Genomic DNA, 25,854 nt, shown 5'->3' on the forward strand with positions numbered 1-25,854 from the left:
CCCAACTTTCTCAACAACATCAACACCAAGTACACTTAAGTTTTAAATGAAAATGGGGCTACAAAGACCTCTTTTTAGATTTGATTAGGTGCAAGATGATTCCGTCATCTCTCTTAAAATGCTACCTCTCTGATGTAATAGTAAAATTGGTCTACTTATTCTATGATAAAAAATATGTTTAAATTTTAAATGCCTTTATCTTTACATTCAAAGCACAGCATAATGCATAAAGATGCATCCATCTCAAGGTATATGAGGTTCCACCTCAATATTAGGTCAAAGAAAGAATCAAGATAATCTGAAGATTGAACGTTTTATATTAAGCTTTATCAAGCAACCATTGTCATATAGGTTTTATAGGGAAAAAACATAGCCCTGTGAATTGTCAAATAAAAAATCTGCTTAAAACAATTCATGACAGGAAGACAGGCCAAATAGATGATGGTTATCATTGAATTATAAAAGTATAACAATCTTCCAGAGATCGAAAGCATATGTAGATCATAATATAATAAAACATGCAGGCATTGGTTATTGAAATGTCAATTGCCATTTGGAAAATTAACCTTCTCAGTAAGATCAAGTGCTCCACTTATGATAGTTGTCTCATCATGAGTAAGCTCCCCTCCTTTACCTGCCTAGAATCAACATAATGGAGAGACAAGTAAGAAAAAGATTATAAAATAAACTACAAAGGCCTTTATAGTAACTAACAGGTAGAGCATTTTACATTCGAGAAGACATTTAGCTGATTGCTACTTGTATTAATCATAGGATAAAGCCTTGTGAAACCTTAGATTATAGAACTCTTGTATGCTATAACATCCATCTTTATAACACACAATCATGTCATGCATGGAAATCTATATTAGTAGAACTCATCTTTCAAAATTCAGATTACCTCTTTCCCATGAATCGAAACAAGAGCCTTCAACTGTGCACGCCTAAATAATGCTGACTCATGTTGTCCAATTACACAATCAAGAACCTAAAAGAAGAAGATGTCGACCATGTTATTTACATCCATGATTACTTTTCCTCAAAAGAAACTAAAATTGTAGTCAGCATGAACTGTGCAGAAATTAAAAGAAAAAACTAAAAGTGTGCAATTACAAACAAGACCTGTCCATCGTAGAATGCTTGTTTGATTTGAGTTAATCTGTAAATTCAAGGGACTGCACTAATTCACCAAACTTATGCACAACAATTGAATGAAATCAAGCACACAATTGACAGTAGTGAATAACTGAGTAAAATAATCTTTATATAAACTGAGTGTATCTGGGTGAAATCTGTAGAAGAGATGCATGCCTTCCACTCTGATTACTTGCTTTGAATTTAACTATTATATAGCTTTACAATACCAAGAACTGGGAACCTAGCAAAGAACTAGCACACTTGTTAGTGGCACATATTACTTTTGTAGGTTAAAAATTAAAATACACAGCAAGATAAGAAGAAACTTCAGAAAATCGAGTATCTTGAAGTTATTTGATTTGATGCCTTTCTGTCAGATCAAAACTACTAACCCATTACTCAATTCAGACTTGTATAGGCATTGTGAAATAGATTAATCTGAATTGATTGATGCATTGCCAAATTCCACTCTAGAGGGCCTGAAAAATGCACAAGTATCAAAAACTAGATATTTGGGGACTTTCATATTCTATTTGAAATGACCACTTAGATGGCTTGAGATGTTCTCTAGATCATTGATTCCATCTTGAGAACAAATTGGCCCTTCATAGATGCAAAACTCACAAAAACCTTGCCGAGTAGACAAAAACTTGTAAGTTTATTTGCTCAGCAAGGTTCTACAACTTTTACTCACCCAAAAACTCACAAATTTTTTATCAAAAACTTGCCAAGTTTCTGCAAAAAAACTAAGTGAGTCCAAGTTAAACACTCGGCTGCAGCAGAATAAGATGTCCAACAGCATGAAAAAAGCAAAAAACATTTCATTTTGTTTGGTTTTGGTTGCTTCTCAAGAGACAAAACAGCTTGCCAAGCTTACACAAGGTCATTTGCAACCATTTTAGTCGATTTGAAGCACATTTTAATGGAGTTCAAACACACCAATTTCGGGAGAAAAAGTGCTTCAAATGAAGAATCCAAAGGCCATGCCAGAAGAACATGTGCTCCTTGACCCTTGATCATGTTGGTTCCCAAAACCGCAGTTTGGAATCCTATGAGTCTTGCCAACTCAATGCTTGGATTCCAACTGGTAAAAGGCCAACGTGACGGGACTGATTGATGTGATCCAAGTCCCCTACACTTATGGCTCTGCAAAGCCAAGGTGGGTGCACCTAATCCTGGACAAATCACTAAAATCCAAGAATGTTTATAGCAGTGTTTTGGGACTCTATGAGTCCAAGTAGGACTCTACGAGTCTAAGGCAGAGGCAGCCTTTTTGAGGAAAATGACCTCTGGACTCTTACTCAGCCGAGTCCTGGCAAAGTCCATGTGGACTCGCCGAGTCCAAGGACTCTACCGAGTCCCGAGCCCAGGACTCTTCAAATTTTTTTTAAAATTTTAAAATTTTTTTCTGGAAGGTATTTTTTTTCAATGTATATTAATTTTGAAAATGATATTGTGGTATGTCATGAATTTATTAAGGATTGAATCTTAAATCTTAAATCTTCAACTTTACATTATGTTATTCAGTTTTTTCCTTCAGAAATTCACTATTATACTTATGTAATCTATGCAAAATTGTGTATGGGTGTTAAGTAGCTTCTATTTATCTCAATTATTGTGTATTTGATATTAATTGACTAAATGATGCATGAAAAAATCATTAAATCCTTAAAAATCTTTGAATTTCATGGGTTTTTCAATTTTTTGAGTCCTTGTCAAGTCTGGTCGCCGAGTTAGATTTTGACTTTCCGAGTCAGGGACGAGTCCGAGTCCCATAACTATGGTTTATAGCAAACAATTTGATTATAAATGTAATAAAAGTCCTCCAAAATGGCAAGAGATCTAGAAAACTTTCAGCTTGCACAAAAATTGCAAAAAATGCTGAAATTATGTTGACTTCACGACTTCAATGATAACTTCAGAATGTAAATACTTCAAACTTTTATATTTTGAAAACAATAATAAATAACATTACTTGAGATGAAATGTTTTGAAATATGAGTACTTGTGAATTATTATAATAAATGAATATACTAATTCTTCCAAAGGAAAGAAAAGAAATAATTGCCAATGAGCAGATTATGAATCATGAATAATGTAAGGACCAATGGCAAAATTAAAAGGGCAATAGAGTCAATACTAAAAGTTTTTACGTACAACTTTATAAAATTATTTGCATTTAAACTATCAACAATTTACTAATCAAGATGTGACAAATCAAATATATGTGCAATCTTAAATAAGCCCAGATTGAACTTTAACTCCTACATTAGGAGACAAACTGGACACAAACAAGAAAATAACTAAGTATTTCACTATATCTATGATGATCACATTTAAGATGCTATAAATGACCCTATCTACTTGTCTAACATTTCAATTGTTGACAAAATTTTAAAATGATTATAAAGGACGAAACTTGATAGTATTTCCAACTCTAATGCTTTATACAAATAGATAAACTGAAATGCTTACTGGTTGTGCTGAAAACGAAAAAACAACGAAGACAGTCATATCTGATGATCAATCCACCGTATCCCTTTCACTATTGCACATAAAAATCTTCTCAATGATTCACCATCCGCAAACTTGTACAAAATTCAATTTTGGCCAATAGAAGAATCTAGCATCATAAATTAGTATAAAATATGTGTGTGTAAGGGAGTTGTAAAAATTGTCTTTCATTTATTTTTGCATCTATCATTTATAAGTAAATGAAAAGGTAGCAAAAACTGAATTTGAAGCAACACACCGCTTAAGATTTCTTAATCTAATTACAACTGCTCATTTACAACTTATATTTTAATTGCTCAACATGTAATTACCTGGAAACGGCAGTTAGTTTCATCTCTTTCTTATTAAGATAGCAATTCGTTGCTATTTAGATAGTAGACAATGATGCAAGTTTAATAAATTTCAAATGGGAATGTAATCATTTCTTGTCATTGTCTAACCTAGGAAACTCAGAACATTTATATTCTCCCACACCATTCTGTAGCGCTCATCTGTGGCATAGAGAAGGCTTTTGAAATCCATGCCTTTGAATGAATTGTTATAAATTCAACTTCATCATTTGCAGAGTGTATGAAAGCGTTGGAGATCCTATGGTGATATTTGTGCAAATCCCATCCTTGCCTATGTATATTTCCTATAATACATTCAAAGCAATATCAGATGTTTACTATCTAATTGGTAGTAAATCATTAATTGATAACATATAACTTAGAATCCTCATCGTTTCTCTTAGATGTGCAAATCAAGCCATAGTGAAAACAAGATAAATCATCCCAAATGAGGAAGACGTTAACCTATAGTGTTGACACAGGCCGTGGATGCTACAAATAGTAATGCATTCATTACTTGCTACTTGTTTGATTAGAAAATTTGGATTGCCTGAATTGATGCAGGATCCGCTAGAAAATCCATTGATTAAATGTTCGTTTCAAGTATTATATTTAGAACATAATATGCTTGTATTCTCTGCCAAGGATCATGATATGGACTTCTAATAATAACTGCACTGTATTATATCTGAATTGAATTGCAGACACAAAACAATGAAATTATGTTTTCTGTTTAGTTTCTCATATTGATTCATCACCAAGCACTCGTTGTAGCCCTGCTTGTGCTTGATAGGTGTCATTTACCACTTCTGCGGGTTTGTGCTAAGCCTTTTTTACAGACTTCTTTTGAATGATAGTCCTCCTTTGGGTGGAAAAACTATTTTCATTTACCGTTGCCAAACATGTTAAGATTCACTACTCACTACTTAGATAATGTGGAGTAGAGTTCTTATATATATTTGTATGATCTGAGATCAATATAAGCAGTGGTGATTCTGTTCATATGATTATGTTGGCTCAATATCATTATTTACATGCTTTGGCAAATATCATTCCTACAGAACTAGTCTGCAAATTTTCCCATGGGTATACTTAACAACACCTCAATCATTTCCAGATTTCTCATTTTGGTAACGACTTTGACAATGATCAGCACCTACAACACACAATATCTCTGTATTCTTCACAACTAAAAAAAAATGTTTGTTTTCAGATGCTCTCCTAGTTACTTTCTGTTTGAAGATAAGTTCAATATTATCCTCACAAGATCTCTAGAGGGTTCCTTTTAGAAGTAACAGGAGTTGAGTCATACTTGAACATGTAATCCTAGATCTTGGGAAGTGTTTCTACATTAATAGTTCTGATTGGTTGCAACTTTTAGCATGCTATCATCATAAGCATGCATTCTACCCAATCTGAAATGCAGAACTTAATGACAGGAAACCTATGAAGACATTGGATGGATTATGAAAACATAGGATGGATTTACAAAGTCTGGTCATGATAACACATATAAGTGTCACACCATAGTATGTAATCATCACACCAATAGAGGCCCTGAAATTAGGGCTCCATCAAATCCCACTGCAGAGTGCCGCCCCCAAATCCTTGCTTTCGAATTTAAAAACAAAAAAAGAAATTGATGTGAAAATCGTGTCAAATCAAATCGATGTTTAATACCCATTTTACCGAGGTCAAATGATGAGAAATTAAAATCTAGCTCAGAGTAATGAGACTCGTCGAGAGTCAGGTGAGTCTTCTGGGTCAGCAAGTCGGGTTACTCTGGCTAGGTCAAAGTGACTCGTAACCTTAACCCGGTGAATCACCTTGGGTGACTTGCGTAACTCTCTTGACTTGCGGGTCAATCACATGACATGTGGGTCACGTGCATCATGACCTAGCCACAGCTGGGCAAATCTGGATGCCAAAAAAACATAAAATTTTCTTTTTTTATAATGACAGTAGAGGAGCAGATAGCTACAATTGATCCTAGTGTCACCTCACAGGTAGAGGCTATGGCTAATCAGTCATCCAAGACCTACCTTAGACACCTTACTAGGAGGCATATTACAAATTATTTCGAGGTTGAGGCTAAGGATGAGGACTAGGAGCCATAGCTATAGACTTGTTTTATCTTAACATATGTCTGGAAGATTCGATGATGACTATTGATGTGATGGATTTCATGGATTTGATATACATTTTGATGGGTTTCATGGATTTTATATATTTATGGTTTCTCTTTCTTTCAACTACAATTTAGTATTTACCTTTGTACTCACCATTTATGTAATCCATGTATGTGATAAAATTACCTTCTATTTCATGTTGTTATTGTGCCTTTAAGCTTTATTCAATAATGGGTGCATGGAATGTTCTATAAATCCTTAAAATCCTCTAAATTTCATGGGTTTTGTCACTTTGCCGAGTCACGGGCAAGTCTGAGCTGGGTCACGAGTTGAGTTATCCTTGCCGAGTCAAGGCTAGATCTGAGTCTTGTTACTTTGATCTAGCTTAAAAGAAACTCAATAATGGCATTTCCTAAGTACACATTTGGTTTTGATTGGATGTTCCCACCTCTTGTGGGGCAAGTGAACTATGCCTACATATGTTCATGTGCATGCTTTGTGTTTTTATGCATATGCCTTGTCCTTGGATATGTTCATGTGTCTACTATGTGTATGCTCAGTATTGACATTGTCCATTTGTGCACTTTGTGTTTTTATGCATATACCTTGTGCTTGGATATGTTCATGTATCTACTACGTGTATGCTCAGTAATGGCATATATACATATGTGCACTTAGTGTTTTTATGCATATGCTCCATCTTTGGTTCATAACTAATGTGTTTCTCTAAGAAACCATCCTAGTTTATAATTGCTTGACAACAAACAATCTTGGGAAGGGTGGACCATCATGTCTCTTTCTTGAAATAGGATTAAATAATAATAATAAATTATTAAATTAAAATATAAAAGAGTAATTTTAAAAATAAATAAATGGAAACGTTGTCTCCCTCAAATGAGAGGTATAAAAAGGAGAGATGAGAACTTCATTTGAAGAGAAAAGGGATGAAGGAAGAAAGAGTGGAGCATAAGAATTAAAGAGGTTTTAAGGGAAAAGGAAAGGGAAGAGATAAGGAAGTAACTTTCAAAAAGTGAAGGCTTGTGACTTTTTAAAAGAGGGTCAATTATGAATGGTCATTACTCTTTCCAAAAGGCAGAATTGATCAAGAGGTGTGAGCTCTCCCTCAAATGAGAAGATATAAAGGGGAAGAAGGATCAAATTGAATGGGGAAAGAGGCGTAGAGGAGATCTAGAGCAGATTTAAAACATAACGAGGAATTTGAGACAAGAACTAAGGAGGGGGGAAAATAAGAAGAGGATATGATGATCTTAAATAGGATATGTGCAGATTTCAAAAGTATTAAAGAAGAATTTGATAATTGAAAGATAGGTGAAGATTAAATTTGGAGTGAAAGGGGTAACGGTTGTTGTCAAATAGATGTATCTTTTCATAACCAAAGGGTGTGACCCATTCGTAAGACTACTAACAAATGAAAGGGTGCGATTCCCTAAACTCAAACATGATATTAAGGAGAAGGCTTTATTTGAGGAGGAAATAAAAAAGGGAGATTAATTGGAAGAATAATATATTTCTCAAAGGCAACAGCAAAAAGTTGTATTAATAATAATATCTAACAAGATTGGTAAGTTTTGTAGTGAAATTGACCATGTTACATCATACAAATGCACAATTAAGCCTATGGTGGAATTGGCATAGGCTTGATCATACAAAGGCACTAGATAAGGCTCGCAGAGGATTATGCATGGTTTATACATTCTATAAAAACGCTATTTGTGAAGGATAGTCCATATATATGGAAAGCAATTGCAATAAAGGGGAATAGTGAGGCCTCACTAGGTACGCCAATGCCATGGAGCATGGGAACAAGGGGGGCAGAGCTTCTACTCATGGGCCTAGGGTTAAGGACACCCTATTGTAATCCTTCCACCAAAGCATATGGGGGAGTTGTGAGATCTAAAGAAAGGATCTTTAATCATATGAGGTGAGTAAGATAGAGTGAAGAAGGGCAACAATGCAAAGGTTCCACTACATATGCCAACCTAGTGAAGCATGGGGTCAAGGGGAAGGGGGATAGATTTTCCACTCTTGGGCCTAGGACAGAGACAATGAGATACCTAATCAGGTCTTTCTTATCTCATTCCTCATTATGGTTAGGATCATGGAAGGTAATTTCATTCAAGAACCTAAATATATATTCTATTGTTACCTAATCACTAGGTAAGGATATTATATCTCTGAGTATTATCAATTTATAAAGCTTAAGGTAGATTATATAACACTAACAATATAATTTGTTTGTATATACATATGTATTCACACACTTATCCCTATTTGGTGAGTGCAAGACCTAAATCAAGATCTACCATGTTAAAAGACATTTTAAGTGGTAAAGCTAATCTCTAACCATCTTACAATTCTTATTTTAATAGAATTTGTGATTCTAGGGAAAAAATTAGGGCAATCCCATAAAGGGGATGATAAAAATGTTACAAACGTAAATGGCAGAATACTTGACTTATTAATTAGAGATCAAATGATCTATACATACAAAGAGAAGAGTCAAATAGAACATAAACATTCTATTCTAGACTACACCTAAATATTAGAAACATTCTAATATTTATAGAGATACAATAAGATACAATAGTGAGCATTAAAAAGAAACATAAATATTATTCTAATACCCCCTCTTAATGCTCAATCTATTTACTACACCAATAGATCCCCTAAATTTAACAAACTTGTTAGGACCAAGGGGTTTTGTGAAAATATCTGTTGGTTGCTCTGAGGTAGGGACATAGAGTAACTGAATAGATCCATCTTCAACTAACTATCAGATGTAATGGAAATGAAGCTCTATGTGCTTGGTTCGTTCATGAAACACTGGGTTTTTAGCAAGTTTGAGTACTCCCTGATTGTCTAAAAACAAAGAAGTCGGACCTACTTGAGGAATATGCATATTTGCAAGCATCTGATGGAGCCAAACTGCTTCACAAGCTGCCTTAACAGCTCCTCTATATTCTACTTCTGTAGAGGATGTCAGCCGACTGAATTGTCGTCGGTGTTTCTGTAGCCGACGGGGTGATTGTCGTCGGTGTTTCTGTATTCTGAAGCCGACGGGTAAATAGTTTGTAGCGGACATAATGTTTGTGGCCGACAGACTCTTTCGGGAAGGTTCGGCGGATAGTATTTATATCCCGTCTGGGATCATTGTATCTCAGCATTAATCATTCATCATTCATCTTATGAAGCATAATGTAATGTCTGCATATGCGAATAATCTAAAGAGTTCTGTTGTTCGTGTTTCCATTATTTGTATGCATTGAACCAGTCCGCCGGTGTGGGAGTGCAGACTGCCGATGTGGGAGTGCAGTTCACCGGTGTGGGAGACCAGTCTGTCGGTGTGGGAGTACAAACCGCCGGTGTGGGAGTGTAGACTGCCGGTGTGGGATTGAACAGTGCCAGTGTTGCAGGACTGAGCAACGCCTGTTTACAGAAAACAATTGTGATGGCGGGACCGAAAGAGAAACTGCCGAAGTTCAATGGCGATGGTACGGCCGATCCCATTCGATATTGCAAAACATGTGAAACGATCTGGAAGGCAAATGGGATAACTGATGAAGACGATTGGATGAGGCAATTTTCGGCCACCCTACGGGGCGTAGCAATTGATTGGTTTACTGATACGATCCACAAAAGCTAAATAGTTGGGATAACATTAAAAAGAAGTTTCTGGCAGAATTTAAACTGTTGCGGGATGATAATGAAATTGTAGCAGAGATCTTCAATACTAAGCAGGGGAAGAATGAAACCGTCCGTGTTTACGCCAGGAAATTAAAAGATTTGATAAATAAAATGGAAAGTAAGCCAGCAGACGGACTTCAGAAAAGATGGTTTGTGCAAGACCTACACTTGAAGTTGCGAAAGAAAATGAAAATTGTGCCACCGTCGTCATATACGGAAGCTTATAATAGAGCATTGGACCTCGAAAGTAAGTTGAAGACAAAGAAGAAGACGAAGACTAGTTCATCTGATTCGGATGACGATGAGCCTGTAGGACGTGATAGCAGTAACAATGAAGGCAACAGTAAGAAGGTTCGTGCCCTACAGAAGGACATGATCCGCATGATGGAGTTTAAAAACATGCAGAAGGAGCCAAAAGGCAATGAGCTGTGGTGCACGGAGTGTAAGACCGATGGTCATACTAAAGGATCGTGTCCAAAGAACCAATTTTGTGACATTTGTTAGATTATGGGCCATTCGACAAAGGAGTACCCCTTTAACATGAAGACAAGAGGATCTCCGTAGATGCTTCTTAACAGGAGGCTTCCTCGTCGGGCAGTAGCGAAAATACGAATAGCGCAGGTGCCACATCCGGAGGGTATAGGAATAATAACAGAGGGCAAAATAACACCAATGCGAACAATAACAATAATAATGGGAGCCGAAGTCGAACCCAGAATGATGCAAATGGACGACTGATCGTTCAATGCCGAGCATGTAATTTGTGGGGTCATTTTGCGCGGGATTGTACAGCGGCAAACACACCAAAATTATTATGCAGATGGTGTGGACCCGACGACCATGAGGATGCCAAGTGCCCAAAGTCTGGAGTAAACTTGATCACTGTCGGCACGGATGAAGAGGAGGTTCTGGCAATTACACGGAGGCAAGCAAAACTGCCGGCGGAGGAAAAAAATTGGGGGAAGCGTAGGCGGAAATTGGAAAGGCATCGTCGGCAAGGACATCTTAGTTGAAGGACATCATTGGCACATTGGCAAGGAACTTCGCAGAACAAAACATTGTATGGCAAATCTTACAAACGGAGATACCGATCAAGATAAGTGACCTTCTCACAATGCCCCAGTTACGGATGACCATTCTGAATCATACACCAAAGCAACGAAGGACATAGGAAGGGACAGTAGTCCAACGACGGCAACAGACCCAATGCTACTGACACTCACATCCAGACGGCATCTGGCGGTCGTTGAGATGGGGATTTTGGGAAATGTTTTGACAGACACAATTGTTGACGAAGGGTCCGGCATGAATGTTTTACCGGAGGATACTTGGAAGAAGTTGGGAAAGCTGACGTTGTGGCCACCTGCATTTCAGTTGCTCACGGTAGACCAACATGGAATCAAACCGTTGGGAATCTTGAAAGCACAACCGGTAACTATTGGAACACAACCATTTTTATTGGATTTCGTAGTCATTCCATTGAAAAAAAAAGGATATGATGCTATTTTGGGACGAAATTGGTTGGTGCAAGAAAAAGTAAAACATGATTGGAAATGAAATACCCTATCAATGGAGCGTGGAGGCAAAAGATTCATAATTGACCTGCACACACAAATGGTAGGTGAGGAGGCAGCATCGTTAGACTTAGAAGGTGAAGGTGATAGTGACGCCGAAGGAAATGATGACGAAGGAAAGAGGAGAATGGAACCAGACGAAGGAGTATTGAGACTAGAAGGAGGATCGAATGACAACGACCTAGACTTGGTGAATGGCCTTTACCACTGGCAAATAGAAGACTACGAACTCTTTTCGAGTTGTAATATGCTAAGGGTCGATGAAGGTAAGAAAATAGAGGAAAATAAATGTCTGAAGGAATACAGAGCAGCGGAAGAAGGAAAGGTGGTTACGCCTGAAGCTAAGGGGAAGAACATACAGTCCAAACCCAGAAAAAAGAAAAATTCCACCGTCCAGTACACGGTGAAAGGACCGCACAAGAAGAAAAGAATGCATCGTACCATAAAATTACTTGAAGGGTGTCGACAGCAAGGAAATAAGCTAGATGTGCGACGACTGTAGGCACAGTGGGTGACAGAGGTGACACAGAACAGACATAAGGCGTGTTATGACAAACTCAATAGGTTTCAGCCAGGGCAGTTGGTACTCAAGTATGACGGTCAGAATGAAATCAAGCCGAGAAAGTTTAAGGCCAGATGGGTTGGACCATATTAGATACGGGAGGTCGACGACAATCGAGTAATAAAGTTGGGGACGTTGGACGGGCAAGAGGTACCTCACGTAGTCAATGAATCCTACTGTGCCAGGAAGATGCCATTGTCGTCACCGAATGATCAGATGATTCCCTCGTCGTCATTGCAGAACGACAACGCCTCGAGGCAAAATTAAGGTGCATTTCTTTGTTTAAAAAAAAGAAAAAGAGAATTGAAAAAAAAGAAAAAGTGACTGTGTGCGCTGCGGGCACCTGTCCACGGAAGGTTGCTCCGCGGGCAGTTGTTCGTGGGCACTTGTTTGCGGAAGGTTGCTTCGCGGGCATTTGTCTGCGGGAAAGCTATCTGCGGAAGGCTGCTCAACGGGCATTTGCCTGTGTGCAACCTCCGCAGGCACTTTTCCGCGGAAGGTTGCTCCACGGGCATCTGTTCGCGGAAGGTTGCTCCGCAAGCACCTGTCCGTGGGCATCTATCCGCGGGCGGCGGGAGGACATGCTTGCTGCAGCCCCGCGGGCTAAGAATTTGTTTTTTATTTCATGTTCTTTTCCTCCCGCAGACATTGTTCTATTGCTGCGTGCGTTCGTGATGGTTTTGTGGAGTTTGTTTGCATCCCCCGCGGATGGGATGCCTGTTGTCTACCTCGGTGATGGCTTCACTTCTTCAACCTCGGTATAGTATTATCCATCCGTGGGTTGTTTTTCTACAGGGTTACACTATGCTTCGAGGTGTGTTGAGTTCGGCAGAAGGAAGGTGCCAGGAAGTTTTATTTATAAAAAAAACAACAGATTCAAGCAGTGTGGAATGAGTATCGGATCTACAAGCCTATAAATACCATGATCCTCAAGACCGACAACAAGTGTAGTGAGAGAAGCACAATCAATAATCGAACACTTATTTCCATTGAAAATGACATCCAATTGAGGGGAGTGCATAATCTGACTAATAGATACAAGATTATGTTTCATGCCAAGAACATAACATACATTGAGGAACATGAGTCTTCTTCCTCTGGACTGAATCTGAACATGGCCCTTGACGACAATATTGTATGCCTCGTTGCCTCCAAAGATTACTGAGTCAGAATAGGGAGTGAATTCAACAAACCAATCACGCTTATGAGTGAAATGTCGGGAGGCACCGGAATCTATGTACCAAGTAGAAGACAAAACTCTTGTTCAAAAATCAAAGGATTTTGATATGATGAAGCAAGGATCACAGAAAAATAATTTTGAAAATGGGTCTGATAATCTTGAAGAATAAATTATGATTTTCGAAAAAAATTAAGAAATAGGCTCTGATACCATGTTAGAAACGTAAATAACAGAATACTTGACTTATTAATCAAAGATCAAATGATCTATATATACAAAGAGGAGAGTCGAATAGAATAGAAACATTCTATTCTAGACTACACCTAAATATTAGAAACATTCTAATATTTATAGAGATACAATAAGATACAATAGTGAGCATTAAAAAGAAACATAAATATTATTCTAATAAAAAAGACAGTAGAATAGAAAGAACATAAATATATCACAATAGAAAGAAGGGGAAGGGTGCAGAAAAAAATGAATTTTGGGAGGTTGGAAAGCGTTTTATGCTTTCCAAAGTAGATGCAGCGAGGTAGAGCTATAGGGTTGGAAAACTACACAAACTCTCTTTAGACTTCTACTATTGTTGGTTGTTCTATATGGCTGTGAAATGTGGACCAGTAGCACTTTATTTGGCAGTGGAAGGAAATTGAAATTATTCAAAACAACTTGATTACAAACGAGTTCGATATTAAAAGTTCACTCCCCTATGGTATCATGTTGAGTGAGGTGGGGGTTGCTCCTATTGAAGTAATTGCTATGGTGCAACTCATAAGATAATTAAATAGAATTGAGAAAATGGATAAGGGTAGATGGCCTATGGTTGTCTTCAGTGACACATTGTGCAAAAAAAAACAGATGGCTATATATCATTTGTTAATAAATGGAGAATGGATTAAAAATACAAAGATTCTCATAATGGAAGCGTAGGATAGCTATAATATAGCAATCTCTAACTTATTAGAGTCTCAAACTACAAGCTCCATTGAGCATTTAAGATATATCTATTTGACAAAATAGTCACTTTAGTAATAGTCATAACTTAATCTACAAGGCTATTACACTCACACTTTTCATCCTTTACCAATTCCATAAGTCTACAAGGCATAACAGATATTGTAAATCATCATGACCAAAGAGACTTTGAGGAAGTCCCTAGTAGGGGACATTACAATGCAATAGCATGACTCTACAAAAACCTAAAAGGATATCATAAAACAATGATTTCTAGGCTTTCACATAATGCTTAACATCTCCTCGAATGCTTGATTGCTTGATATGTGCTTGATTGCTTGATTGAATCCTTTGCCTCCAAAATACGAAAGGTAACATTGCTTGTATACCTCTCTAGGCCATTTCGGGGCTCAAATCTTGAAGGAGGTTGACAAAGGATTTGAAATCTCACTCAAAACCAAAACACCTTCCTCCAATTCAAATTTGGGCCATATATAGCACATAATGGGTGACTCCTAATGTATGGGTCGTAGAATTTACAGCCCGTACGTTCCAGGTCACCCTTTATGAGGCAAAATGGCTCAAATTGTAATCAAGGGTGAATATTGAAAAGCATGAAATTGGGATTGAAGAAATGGAAAAATGTAAAATAGTCAACACGTAGTAATAGGGCCTAAGTACGCAAAGGATAATGCTTGAATGAAATAACAAAAGAGTGCACACCTATAATTAAGGTCCAAATTATTTAAACAGAGAGAACTTAAATGCATAGCAAAAACCAGTATACTTGTAATCTATAGAAGAATAAATACACACTAAAATGGGCATTACATGAGCATGGAACATGAAACAATTAACCAATGCATACAATTTACGACGCTACAATATGGTGATACATTTGTAGAATGAAAGGAAATGAGAAATTTGAAACCAAAACAAGGAAGTACTTGCTACTATTTTGGATATAATTGTGTTTTTTAATTTTTTGCATCAATGGTTTAGATCACACTCTACGATCCATCATTAGGATGTTTCTTTTCCTTATGCTCTCTAAAATCCTGATGATGGATCATACTTTGTGATCCAAAACATTGATGCCATTAAAAAGATATAGAATCATATCCTGAAACATCAGCAACATTATGGATTGTATAAAATTAGTATCCTTCAAAAAAGATACTTCATTTGTAAAACAAAAAAGTAGGCAAAAAAACTTCAACTCTTTTATAAACATATTCTTCTAAAGTCTACTTGGAAGCAAATGGACTCTTGCACACACATTGGAATAGAAATGCAACTTTGCAACCTTCAATGATCAATATTTAGTTATATTTGTGTATTGCAAGCAAGAATGAAAGTCCAATAGAATTAACTTGTTTTATAGTAATATGTTTTAGATGGCACTTTTAGAGTTAGATATTCAATTTGGTGTCTCATAGGCAAAGTCAAATGTGAAATTAAAAAAATAAAAATAAAAACCAAATGGATTTGTCCTGGTTTCAGCAAGACTCCACATGCTTTGTTCATGGTTCACCAAAGTTCATCCAAGATGGACTCACAATTGATAAAATATGCCCCACAAGAATTTGACACTAGTCCAACCAACATGCAAATCCAATTCAAATAAGACCCAACCGAGGAGTAGATGCCAACAAACTAGCAACATAGTTCATAATATATATTCTTTTTTCAGTGTGATAAAGATTGCCAATGCCAACAAGAGAATAGCTGTCAAAACTTTCTTCCACGTGCAAATTGTCTTTACCTCCCTACAAAAAATGATGTCTAGCAAAGACACTCCAATCATAGGAAACAAGAAGAAAAGCGAATATAGCAAAAAATGTTGAAGATTCAGGGAAATAAGAAAAATGAAGAATATTAATTTTAAAAATTAAAAAGCATTGGACTCCTAGATTTCACCCTTCATGCTGCAGTTTGTTAACATGTGTGAACAATCATTCAGGAGGATTTTAAAGATAAAATTAAATTCTACTGCAAGTCTCATTCATTCAAGGGCATCAATAGTATTTAATATGTTCCAAACTCTTGTATATTTGTTATAACTGTTAGCCCCAACTGATAATGTTGTTATTGTATGTAAAAGAGTCATATCAAGTTGTTATGTTGTCATTGATGTCAAGCCTAAGTTGGTTAGACATTCTGATAATTCAATAGAGTACCATATCATTTGATTGATGAAGAGGATTTGAAGAAAGTATGATGATAACAAAGTTGATAAGTGTTGGTATTATGAGTACTTGAATGAGTTGGACAATGACAATATAATGCTGGTTTGATTGTTTTGCAATCATATAATATTGTGATTAAGTTCATAGCTATTTGGTTGGTGAAAGAAAAACTACAGTATTAACATAGTAATTAGAATTGTTGTCGAGTGCCTAGCAAAGCTAAGTTAAAGTTCAATGTAAATAGAGTAATTTTAGTGTTAACCGAGTGATGTATTGCCCGAGTCAAGTTGTAATGTTCATTGAGTGAAGAAAAAAAGAAAAGATTAATCTGAGGTCGAATTTTGATTAAAATTAAGAATGCTCAAGAAGATCAAAGCATAAAGTCAAAGTTACTTACAATATCTATGGATGGAGAAAGGTATTGCAAATCTAATGAAGGAGATTGAACAAGATAATGATGAGCACAAAGTTCAAGGAAGTTCTATTATCCGAGTGACTAAATGCAATGAATCTAAGATCTACGATTGTAATTAAGAGGAAAAATCTGGAAGGGTGTGGAAGGCAAAAGTTTATTATTTTAGGAGATGAAAGAGACTGTTTTTAGTTGCTCATGTTGCTGATAGAGAGGTGATTGTGCAATCTATTGAAGTTGAAGAAGGAAGAAGAACAAGGTGAACCGAGAAGAATAGAAATGCAAAGATCAAGCAGAGGAAGTAAAAAGTGAAACTGAAAGTGTGTGAAACAACCAAACAAAGATCAGGAGGAAGAAACCGAGTGAAGCAAAGATTTGAACAAGCAAAGTAGTGCTAAACCTAGCAAATCATTTAATTGTTACTTTCTTACCATTGTAGCAGATAAAATCTCTTAACCCAGTGCACCTAACAAGTCTTTGAAATCCTATATGGTAACATCGATTAATGATGTTTATATATCCTTTAGAGTAGGCCACTCTTTAGTAATGACAAGGATTAATAATGTCTAGATGATCTTTGGTTAAAATCCTCTAACCGGGTCACACTAAAAATGTGCATGTAAACCTTTAACAAGGTTGGCTCTTAACAGAGCTCACTTCAGAAGAGTGAAATTTTTGGGTTACCAGTTTCTGGGTGCTTTTTCCCTTTACAAGGTTTCCACGTTAAATATTTGTGTCAAATGTGTGAATGCTTATGTGTTGCAAAGTTTATTTTCACGTTATTTACTTAACGTTGCAACTCCATATAAGCTAAGTTATTACTTTGATACTCAGTATAATCAAGAATAGTGAGATAACAGTTTGAAGCAAAGTTGATATAAGTTAGATTTGAGAAGTTGAATGTGGTTAATAAGTTATCGTTGTGAAAGTTTATGAAGTTTAAAATGGTACTAAAGTGTTTGAAAGGTCTGTAGGATGGATATGTAATGGGCACCCCTGGATATCCCAAAAAAACTAAACCAATTTGCTGAAAAGAATTTTGTCAAACAGTTTGCATTCAACCTCTTATTTCTCCGTTTAATGTTTTAAACCCCTTATAACTCCGAAAATCAAACGTTTATTTGTTTGTTGTGTTTTGTGCATGGAATTGGTATCATACAACATAAACAAGAAAGAAACTACAATAATATGCAAAGTGGAAATGAACTGCTGCTAATAAAATGTTATTTTCAGAATTCATAAAACCAAATACATGGCAGATTTATCAACTCACTAATTACTTCAGCAGTATTGACATAATACTCCAGCCCATGCTTTCGAACTTGCTGCTACAGTGCTTTGTCCTTCAATCAGTCCACTACCTTCATAATATCATTCCCTCAAAGCGGCATAAGCATCGGAAAAGTAGCGAAGAAGATATAAGCAAAATACCAAATCTGCCTGTAGCTGGAAATGCAACTAAATTGCCTGATAATGAAGCCAATAACAAAGAATTCCAAAGGCCAAACCCCAAGGGAATGACGTCTAGAATGTTACAAGAGAGGATAGACGACCTCAAATGCCAAGAACGGAGCTGCAACTCACACACCAATTTCATCTCATATTCAACCTGGCTAATGAAGCCACAAATGCGTCCTTTTATTCTATTTCCAAGGGTCCGCTCAACTCATATGGGCAATGTGGATTAAAAGATGTGTAGTATATAAAACATATATTAAAATACCCCTTATGTCTCCCTTGGGTACACATCCCCATAACTAGGCCAAAACACTCCAGGATCCCATAAAACCCTTCGTTAGCCCTCGGGACCATGTAGAACAAGGCTAACACACACACACTTGGTCAACTGCTAAAATGGGGACATTACAGGATATAACTGATTCATCTGCCCCCCCTCAGTTATCTAACAATAACCACAACCACCTTGAGGATTGGCATGATAGAGTAGTTTGCAGATTAAAAAATGGTGAAGGGAATAAATGTAATAGAAAAAACATCAAAGATTAGCCAAAAAAAGATCAAAATATCAGATTAATATGCATTTAATAATTGTAAATTTTATTTCCATTATCAAACTTAGGTCAAATACATATTTTTTAAGGGAAAACTATCACCAACCATTCGAAAAGTTTTTCTTACCAATGTGTGGTTGCATGATAATTTCCTTCCCTCAAATTTGGCCTATGCTAAAAGTAACATTTGAGGTGTTTAAAAAGTAAATAGTTATTACTTTGATACTCGGTATAATCAAGAACAGTGAGATAATAGTTTGAAGCAAAGTTGATATAAGTTAGATTTGAGAAGTTGAATGTGGTTAACAAGTTATTGTTGTGAAAGTTTATGAAGTTTAAATTGGTACTAAAGTGTTTGAAAGGCCTGTGGGATAGATGGATATAAGTGATTCATCTCCTGCCTCTCAGTTAGCTAACAATAACCACAACCGCCTTGAGGATTGGCATGATAGAGTAGTTTACGGATTAAAAAATGGTGAAGGGAATAAATGTAACAGAAAAAATGTCAAAATATCAGATTAATATGCATTTAATAATTGTAAATTTTATGTCCATCATCAAACTTAGGTCAAATACATATTTTTTAAGGGAAAACTATCACCAACCATTCGAAAAGTTTTGCTTACCAATGTGTGGTTGCATGATAATTTCCTTCCCTCAAATTTGGCCTACGCAGAAAGTAATATTTGAAGTATTTAAAAAGTAAAAAGTTATTACTTTGATACTCGGTATAATCAAGAACAGTGAGATAACAGTTTGAAGCAAAGTTGATATAAGTTAGATTTGAGAAGTTGAATGTGGTTAACAAGTTATTGTTGTGAAAGTTTATAAAGTTTAAATTGGTACTGAAGTGTTTGAAAGGGTTGTAGGATAGATGGATATAACTGATTCATCTCCCCCCTCTCAATTATCTAACAATAACCACAACCACCTTAAGGATTGGCATGATATAGAGTAGTTTGTGGATTAAAAAATGGTGAAAGGAATAAATCTAACAGAAAAAACGTCAAAGATAAGCCAAAAAAAGATCAAAATATCAGATTAATATGCATTTAATAATTGTAAATTTTATGTCCATCATCAAACTTAGATCAAATACATATTTTTTTAAGGGAAAACTATCACCAACCATTCCAAAAGTTTTGCTTACCAATGTGTGGTTGCATCATAATTTCCTTTCCCCAAATTTGGCCTATGCAAAAAGTAACGTTTGAAGCGTTTAAAAAGTAAATATTTGTGTCAAATGTGTGAATGCTAATGTGTTGCAAAGTTTATTTTCATGTTATTTACTTAATGTTGCAACTTGGTATAAGCTAAGTTATTACTTTGATACTTGGTATAATCAAGAACAGTGAGATAACAGGTTGAAGCAAAGTTGATATAAGTTAGATTTGAGAAGTTGAATGTGGTTAAGTTATTGTTGTGAAAGTTTATGAAGTTTAAATTGGTACTAAAGTGTTTGAAAGGTCTGAAGGATAGATGGATATAACTCATTCATCTCCCCCCCGCTCAGTTATCTAACAATAACCACAACCACCTTGAGGATTAGCATGATAGAGTAGTTTGCGGATTAAAAAATGGTGAAGGGAATAAATGTAACAAAAAAAACGTCAAAGATTAGCCAAAAAAAGATCAAAATATCAGATTAATATGCATTTAATAATTGTAAATTTTATGTCCATCATCAAACTTAGGTCAAATACATATTTTTTAAGGAAAAACTATCACCAACCATTCAAAAAGTTTTGCTTACCAATGTGTGGTTGCATGATAATTTCCTTCCCTCAAATTTGGCCTATGCAGAAAGTAATGTTTGAAGCGTTTAAAAAGTATATTTGGGTATTGAATAACAAATGCAGAGAGAGAGAGAGAGAATTGAATCCGATTCTCCATGAAATGATCAACATAAGAAAAAATGTGATTTAGGAATAAGGCAGATAAAGAAGTGAAAGAGACAAGGAACCTCAAACCAATGATTGATAAAATGGAATATCCACATAGAAACAAGGTTCAGTTTCTTATTGGTTCTATTAGTGAACTGTCGGATACATAATTCTAGAAAGTGCAAATATTCTTGTTCGTGCAGGATTTGGATAAAGGAAAATAAAAACATGAAGATGATATATTAGTGAGGTCACATTATTTGAAGGCAGTCAAGGTTAACCCTCATCTGGGGTCATTTTCTTGTGGAAGATATATTAAAGTGGCCCATCATTCTCATATATGCACCAAAAACATAATAAAAGGAACCACTGACCTGCAAGTATCAAGAAAAATCTAAAATATATCCAGAAGTGGAGAAAATGGACCTTTAGAAGCGTCTCCCACCAAATTGTGACCTTGGGGCCAAGTCATTATAGCAAGGAATCAAGTTGTTTGCAGTTTACCAGAATTGTACTCTTGTGTTATTTGTCGTTGTTAATGTACTTTAAAAGGTTTTCTATGATTGAAATGAAGGTATTATCCCATGTATGTCTTTGTCACCAAAATTCCAACCAATCAGATTATACATAGATAGAATTTTATATCAACCAACTTATGCATATGGTTGATTAGCTTGAAATATAGCCATGCCATGCAAATATTGGCCCCTGCAGCCCATTGAATGTCCTGGTCCTTTTATAGACCTTGATCCCAGTAGAGATGCTCTTTCTAATGTATCATATAAACAACTAATGTAGCACACTAATTGAGCTATGATTTCCAATAAACAACTAATGTAGTACACTAATTGAGCTATAATTGCCAATAAACAACTAATGTAGCACACTGATTAAGCTGTAATTTCCAATTGTTGTAACACTGAAGGCAAATGATAAATATATTCATATATATGAAGAATGAGCTTACCAGGTTCTAGAATTATCTACAATAATTCTAGTCCCAACATTACAAATATATTCACAAAGAATTAATAGAGAATAAAGATTCACCATCTTAATGCTCTACAACCTAACATATTTAATTTACATTATGTCATAACAAGAAATGCTTATTATATAATTGCACTATAAAGTACACAGATTTTACAATATTTAATTTGCCCAAGTTAACAATGAAGTAAAATAGAAAGAATGCCTTTATGGAAAAAGTCATATTCTTCAAGGTATAAATAGCATCTAAAGTTTGAAACATAGAAATTGTCAGGAAAAAAAAACTTTATTACTTCACAAGAAGTCGTAAAGCTAAATTAATTAATAGGAAAGTGTAAGCCAAAACAATAAGTCAGTATGTCTTTTCTGGAGAAAATATATTAGCAAACATATCTTCCAAATTTGCTCTCTTTCAGCTAAATACAATCATTATGTAGCTCACCTTTCCTATTGGATAGGCAATAGGATAGCAAATGATCATAAGGATTCGCACAAGCCAAACCAAATTTGCACCAATAGCAAGTCCGTACTGTGAACATAGTGCCTGTGGTATAACCTGCATAATAAGACAAGTGCACCTTGTATGTCAAAAAATAACCAAGCACAGAATACACTAAATAGAACAACTGTCTACTACAATATCAATGACATGAATAATTTAACAAAGACTAAATTCAAGTTAAAGTTATCCAATTAATTTGAACATTTTATACAAGCTAGAAGTGTTTTTCACCTCCCCAAAAGCTAGGACGAAAGTCACTGACAGAATTACAGCAACTACGGTGCTGAAGATCTTATCCAGATAGATTGGAAGAGCCTGCCAAACAAGAGAAGGAATCACCATGCTTAGCATGCCCTTGACTATAAAGTAAAACATAATATAGAAACAAATACTCATAATTTATAACAAAACAAAGCCTAAAAAGGTTGAAATTGATTTTACCTTATGTGTGGAATCCAAAAATATCAAGAAAGCCAAAATAATAACAATTTATTGATATATAAATCTATACACTTTGTCTTGTCCAAAAGGGATAAATATAGCAACATTAATGAAATAAATTTAATCACATCAGAAATCACCAGCATTAACCTTGCTAAGTTGAATTAATCTCATTTCAACTCATTCATTAAAAAATTATTTGTCTTGGTGAGGTACGAACTCCAAAATACTTAGAGTGCTATGGTTGGTTAGTAGCATAGTTCTAGGACTCTCGAGCCTTGGTGAGTCTCGAGCCAAGCCACCTTAGCCAAGTCCTAGGGGCCCAAGACTCTCCAAGAACTCACTCTAGGCGAGACTCACTAGGAATTGGTATTTTGTGGTGTTCTTGCTGAGTCTTGCCGATTTTTCAATGAGTCCTAAGTCGGGTCAGCCTTGTCGAGTCTAGGCCTCGTTTCTATGGTTAGATTCGACTTTCATTTAGAAATGAGCTTAGTATGTCGTGTGGATCTGTGTGACATTTTAAAAAGCGAATTCAAACTTTTGGTGGCTTCTTCAATCTTCTTGGAGAAGCGGTCTATTTTTAGTAAATTACTCAATTGGTTCCAATTATCATTCTACCTTTAGTATCATCTTGGTGTGATCAATGCTTGATTTAAATGTCATTTCAATGCTTTCTACAACTCCAGTAGAATAATTAATTATTAAAATGCTCACTCAATTTTTTTTTTATGTTAAATATTTAAATGACAACTTTAGTGAAATATCTTGTTTAAAAGGTAATAAAGCTGTTTAAAAGAGGATGCATAGGAGGGTTAGAGGGCCTTTGCACATTAAATTGTATTATTATCTCAAAAAAAGAAATTGAGTGGAAAATGAATTATCGTAATTTAAAATTATACAATTCCCTCCAAAAAGCTGTATAAAGAGGTTTAAGGCCAAATTTGAGATAGATTGGTGAGTATGATATTATTATACTACTAGAATGAACTTTGAGCTCTTCTCAATCTTTTGAAGATTAAAACCTTCTCAATATTAATAGTTTCAAGAATAATGTTGACAAGTGAGTGTTGAATGAGAGTTAAGGTGTTACCATTGATGACAAAATATCTCATTTACATGGTCATTTAGATAGACAATCAGTTTGTTAAGGATTGAACATTAAAATTGCCTAAGTACAAACTCGGAATTCAGGATATAGTTGGATGGTTTTGGTCAGCAATGACAACAAAGTTATCAAATATGGCTTAGTTTTGTGTACTTACTATTTGTGGTAAGTTGGTGTTGATCGAGATGGACCCTTTCTATTTTTGGAAAGTGCATTTGGTCACATGGAGAAATAATAGGTATGACTCCTATTTCAAATGGTATATTTAAATGATGAGTATTTTGGGAGTTATTATATTTTTAGTGGCCAAATTACTATTAATTATTAAATGGCTTATTATAAAGTTATAAGTTAACTTTATAATTTCACTTAAGTTGAGAGTTAAGTTATCATTAGAAAGTGTCATTTATTATTTGGTTAAGCCAAGTCAAGTGAGAGAATTTAAAGGAAGCTTCTAATTAATGTTGTGTGGTGAAGCTTCTTGAGTGAAGTTACATTTTGGCAACAAAAGGGAATCTGGAGGTTATAGATACAAGCCCATTTGTTGAGAAAAGCATGCTTGGATATATATTTTCTTTTGTTGCCTTTGTAGCTTTTTCTGAAGTTCTGAATTTGTTGCCCTTGCTGAAGTATAAGGGTTTGAATTCAGAGTCGTTTCATTGGATCTATAGCTGAAGTATTGTAGATTCAAATCTGAGATTTTGTTCCGAGTTTGCTTTGGCAATTGTGCTGAAGTATACAATTGGCCATTTCTCCTACTGTTTTACTGTGGCAAAGGAGAAGATTAATTGTTGGAGCTGATTATTTTCCAACCTACTGCTGAGGCATAGTAGTTTTGGAATTTCAGTCTTGTGGATCAATTTCTTAAGGTTTGCATCTTCCATTTCTGTCATTGCTGTTGCTTGGAAGAAAGTGTGTGAAATTCTAAGATGTAATTTGATTCAATGCTAATGTAAATTGAATTGAGAGATAAATATGAAGTAGTTCAGTTTTTTTAAGTCACATGGCATAGTAAATCAAATGCAAATCTATCATTGCCATTGAATTGAGCTTGGTCATCATTAGTGTTGTTAATAATTGCCTAATCTTGGTGAATGTGATTTAGTCAGCCTTGGAGTTCTTTTCAGTAGTATCAGCATTGTATGCTAAATGTTTTGACATAATGTCAAAAGTCAGAAATCTTAGTATTTATTAGAGCTATAGCCAAGCAAGGTTATTACAATATGATATATGATGTGTGTGATATATGATGTGCAATCCTCAATGCCAGATCAAAGAAGATGCAAGCTTCATTGGGACTAATCAGACATTGTGATGTCAAGTATAGTTATGTATAATTGTAATACTTCCTTTGTATTTGAATAGTAAGTCTAGAAGGTGGATTTAATGTTAATTCTTGAGTAAGTGTTCTCCCTTTTTGTTCTCAACTCCTAACAGGGTTGCACACCACTAACAAGGTCTTGTTCTTTAACAGGGACTGGTGTAAAAAATACTATGTAATGACTCCTAACAGAGATTATTTCAAATTAGTTCATCATCTTGTGGGTACCATCCCCACCAGGGTTCCCCTTGGCCAAGGCTTCTTCGAGAACAAAATCACAGTGTTATGAGTTCTCTCTTGGTGTAAGTTTTACTTTTGTGCAATGTGCTTTGTCGATGCTTATTGTTAAGTTGTAAAGTGTTGTTTAAAAGTGTTGCAATGCTGATTCACCCCCCACTCCCCACCCCTCTCAGTGTTGCTTGATCCTGATAATTGGTATCAGAGCCTAATTCCTCAAAAAAAGCCTTACAACTTGAGGAGGATCTTGGTGGATACAAGTAGCTTATAAAGTAATTTTAATACGACACTTGAAGATCTGGATAAAGGAAATGCAAACAAGGAAAGGTTGAAATTAAAGCATAGAGATGCACAAGATTACATCAAAAAACTCTAGTATCAGATTGATATTTCAAGAGTAAAGAGAATGGAACTTGTTGAGTAGATCAATGAGCCATAGTCAGATGAAGATGAATCAGATCTAGTTGAGAAACTTCAAAAGGAGAAAGAAGCACTTAAACATGAATTTGAGATCACTACTCTATAGATTGCCAAAGAGAATAAAGATGGGGAAGACCAGAAAGAAAAGCTCGAAGCGGATCTAAAGAAGAAAACAAATGTGTTATGATTGAGTACTCAGCTTGGACAAGTGAAATTGAAGCTTGAAGATTCAAGATCTAAATATCAAGAACTTGA

General features: G+C 35.5%; 1 protein-coding gene across 2 annotated transcripts in view; it reads right to left on the bottom strand.

The window, feature by feature from the left end:
* LOC149540055 (DUF21 domain-containing protein At4g14240-like) overlaps nucleotides 1–25,854 on the bottom strand; it is a 215,133-nt gene that overhangs the window by 78,431 nt on the left and 110,848 nt on the right. For both annotated transcript variants that reach the window (XM_089801251.1, XM_089801250.1), the window contains exons 3-6: nucleotides 22,307–22,390; nucleotides 22,016–22,129; nucleotides 902–988; nucleotides 567–638 (exon numbers count right to left, since the gene is read on the bottom strand). In XM_089801251.1, the coding sequence (XP_089657377.1) occupies nucleotides 567–638; nucleotides 902–988; nucleotides 22,016–22,129; nucleotides 22,307–22,390 (357 nt within the window). The remainder of the gene's footprint in view (nucleotides 1–566; nucleotides 639–901; nucleotides 989–22,015; nucleotides 22,130–22,306; nucleotides 22,391–25,854) is intronic.

This window comes from Cupressus sempervirens, chromosome 9, assembly GCF_028749045.1.
Source record: "Cupressus sempervirens isolate cs-2001-9-10 chromosome 9, ASM2874904v1, whole genome shotgun sequence".
Lineage (NCBI taxonomy): Eukaryota > Viridiplantae > Streptophyta > Pinopsida > Cupressales > Cupressaceae > Cupressus > Cupressus sempervirens.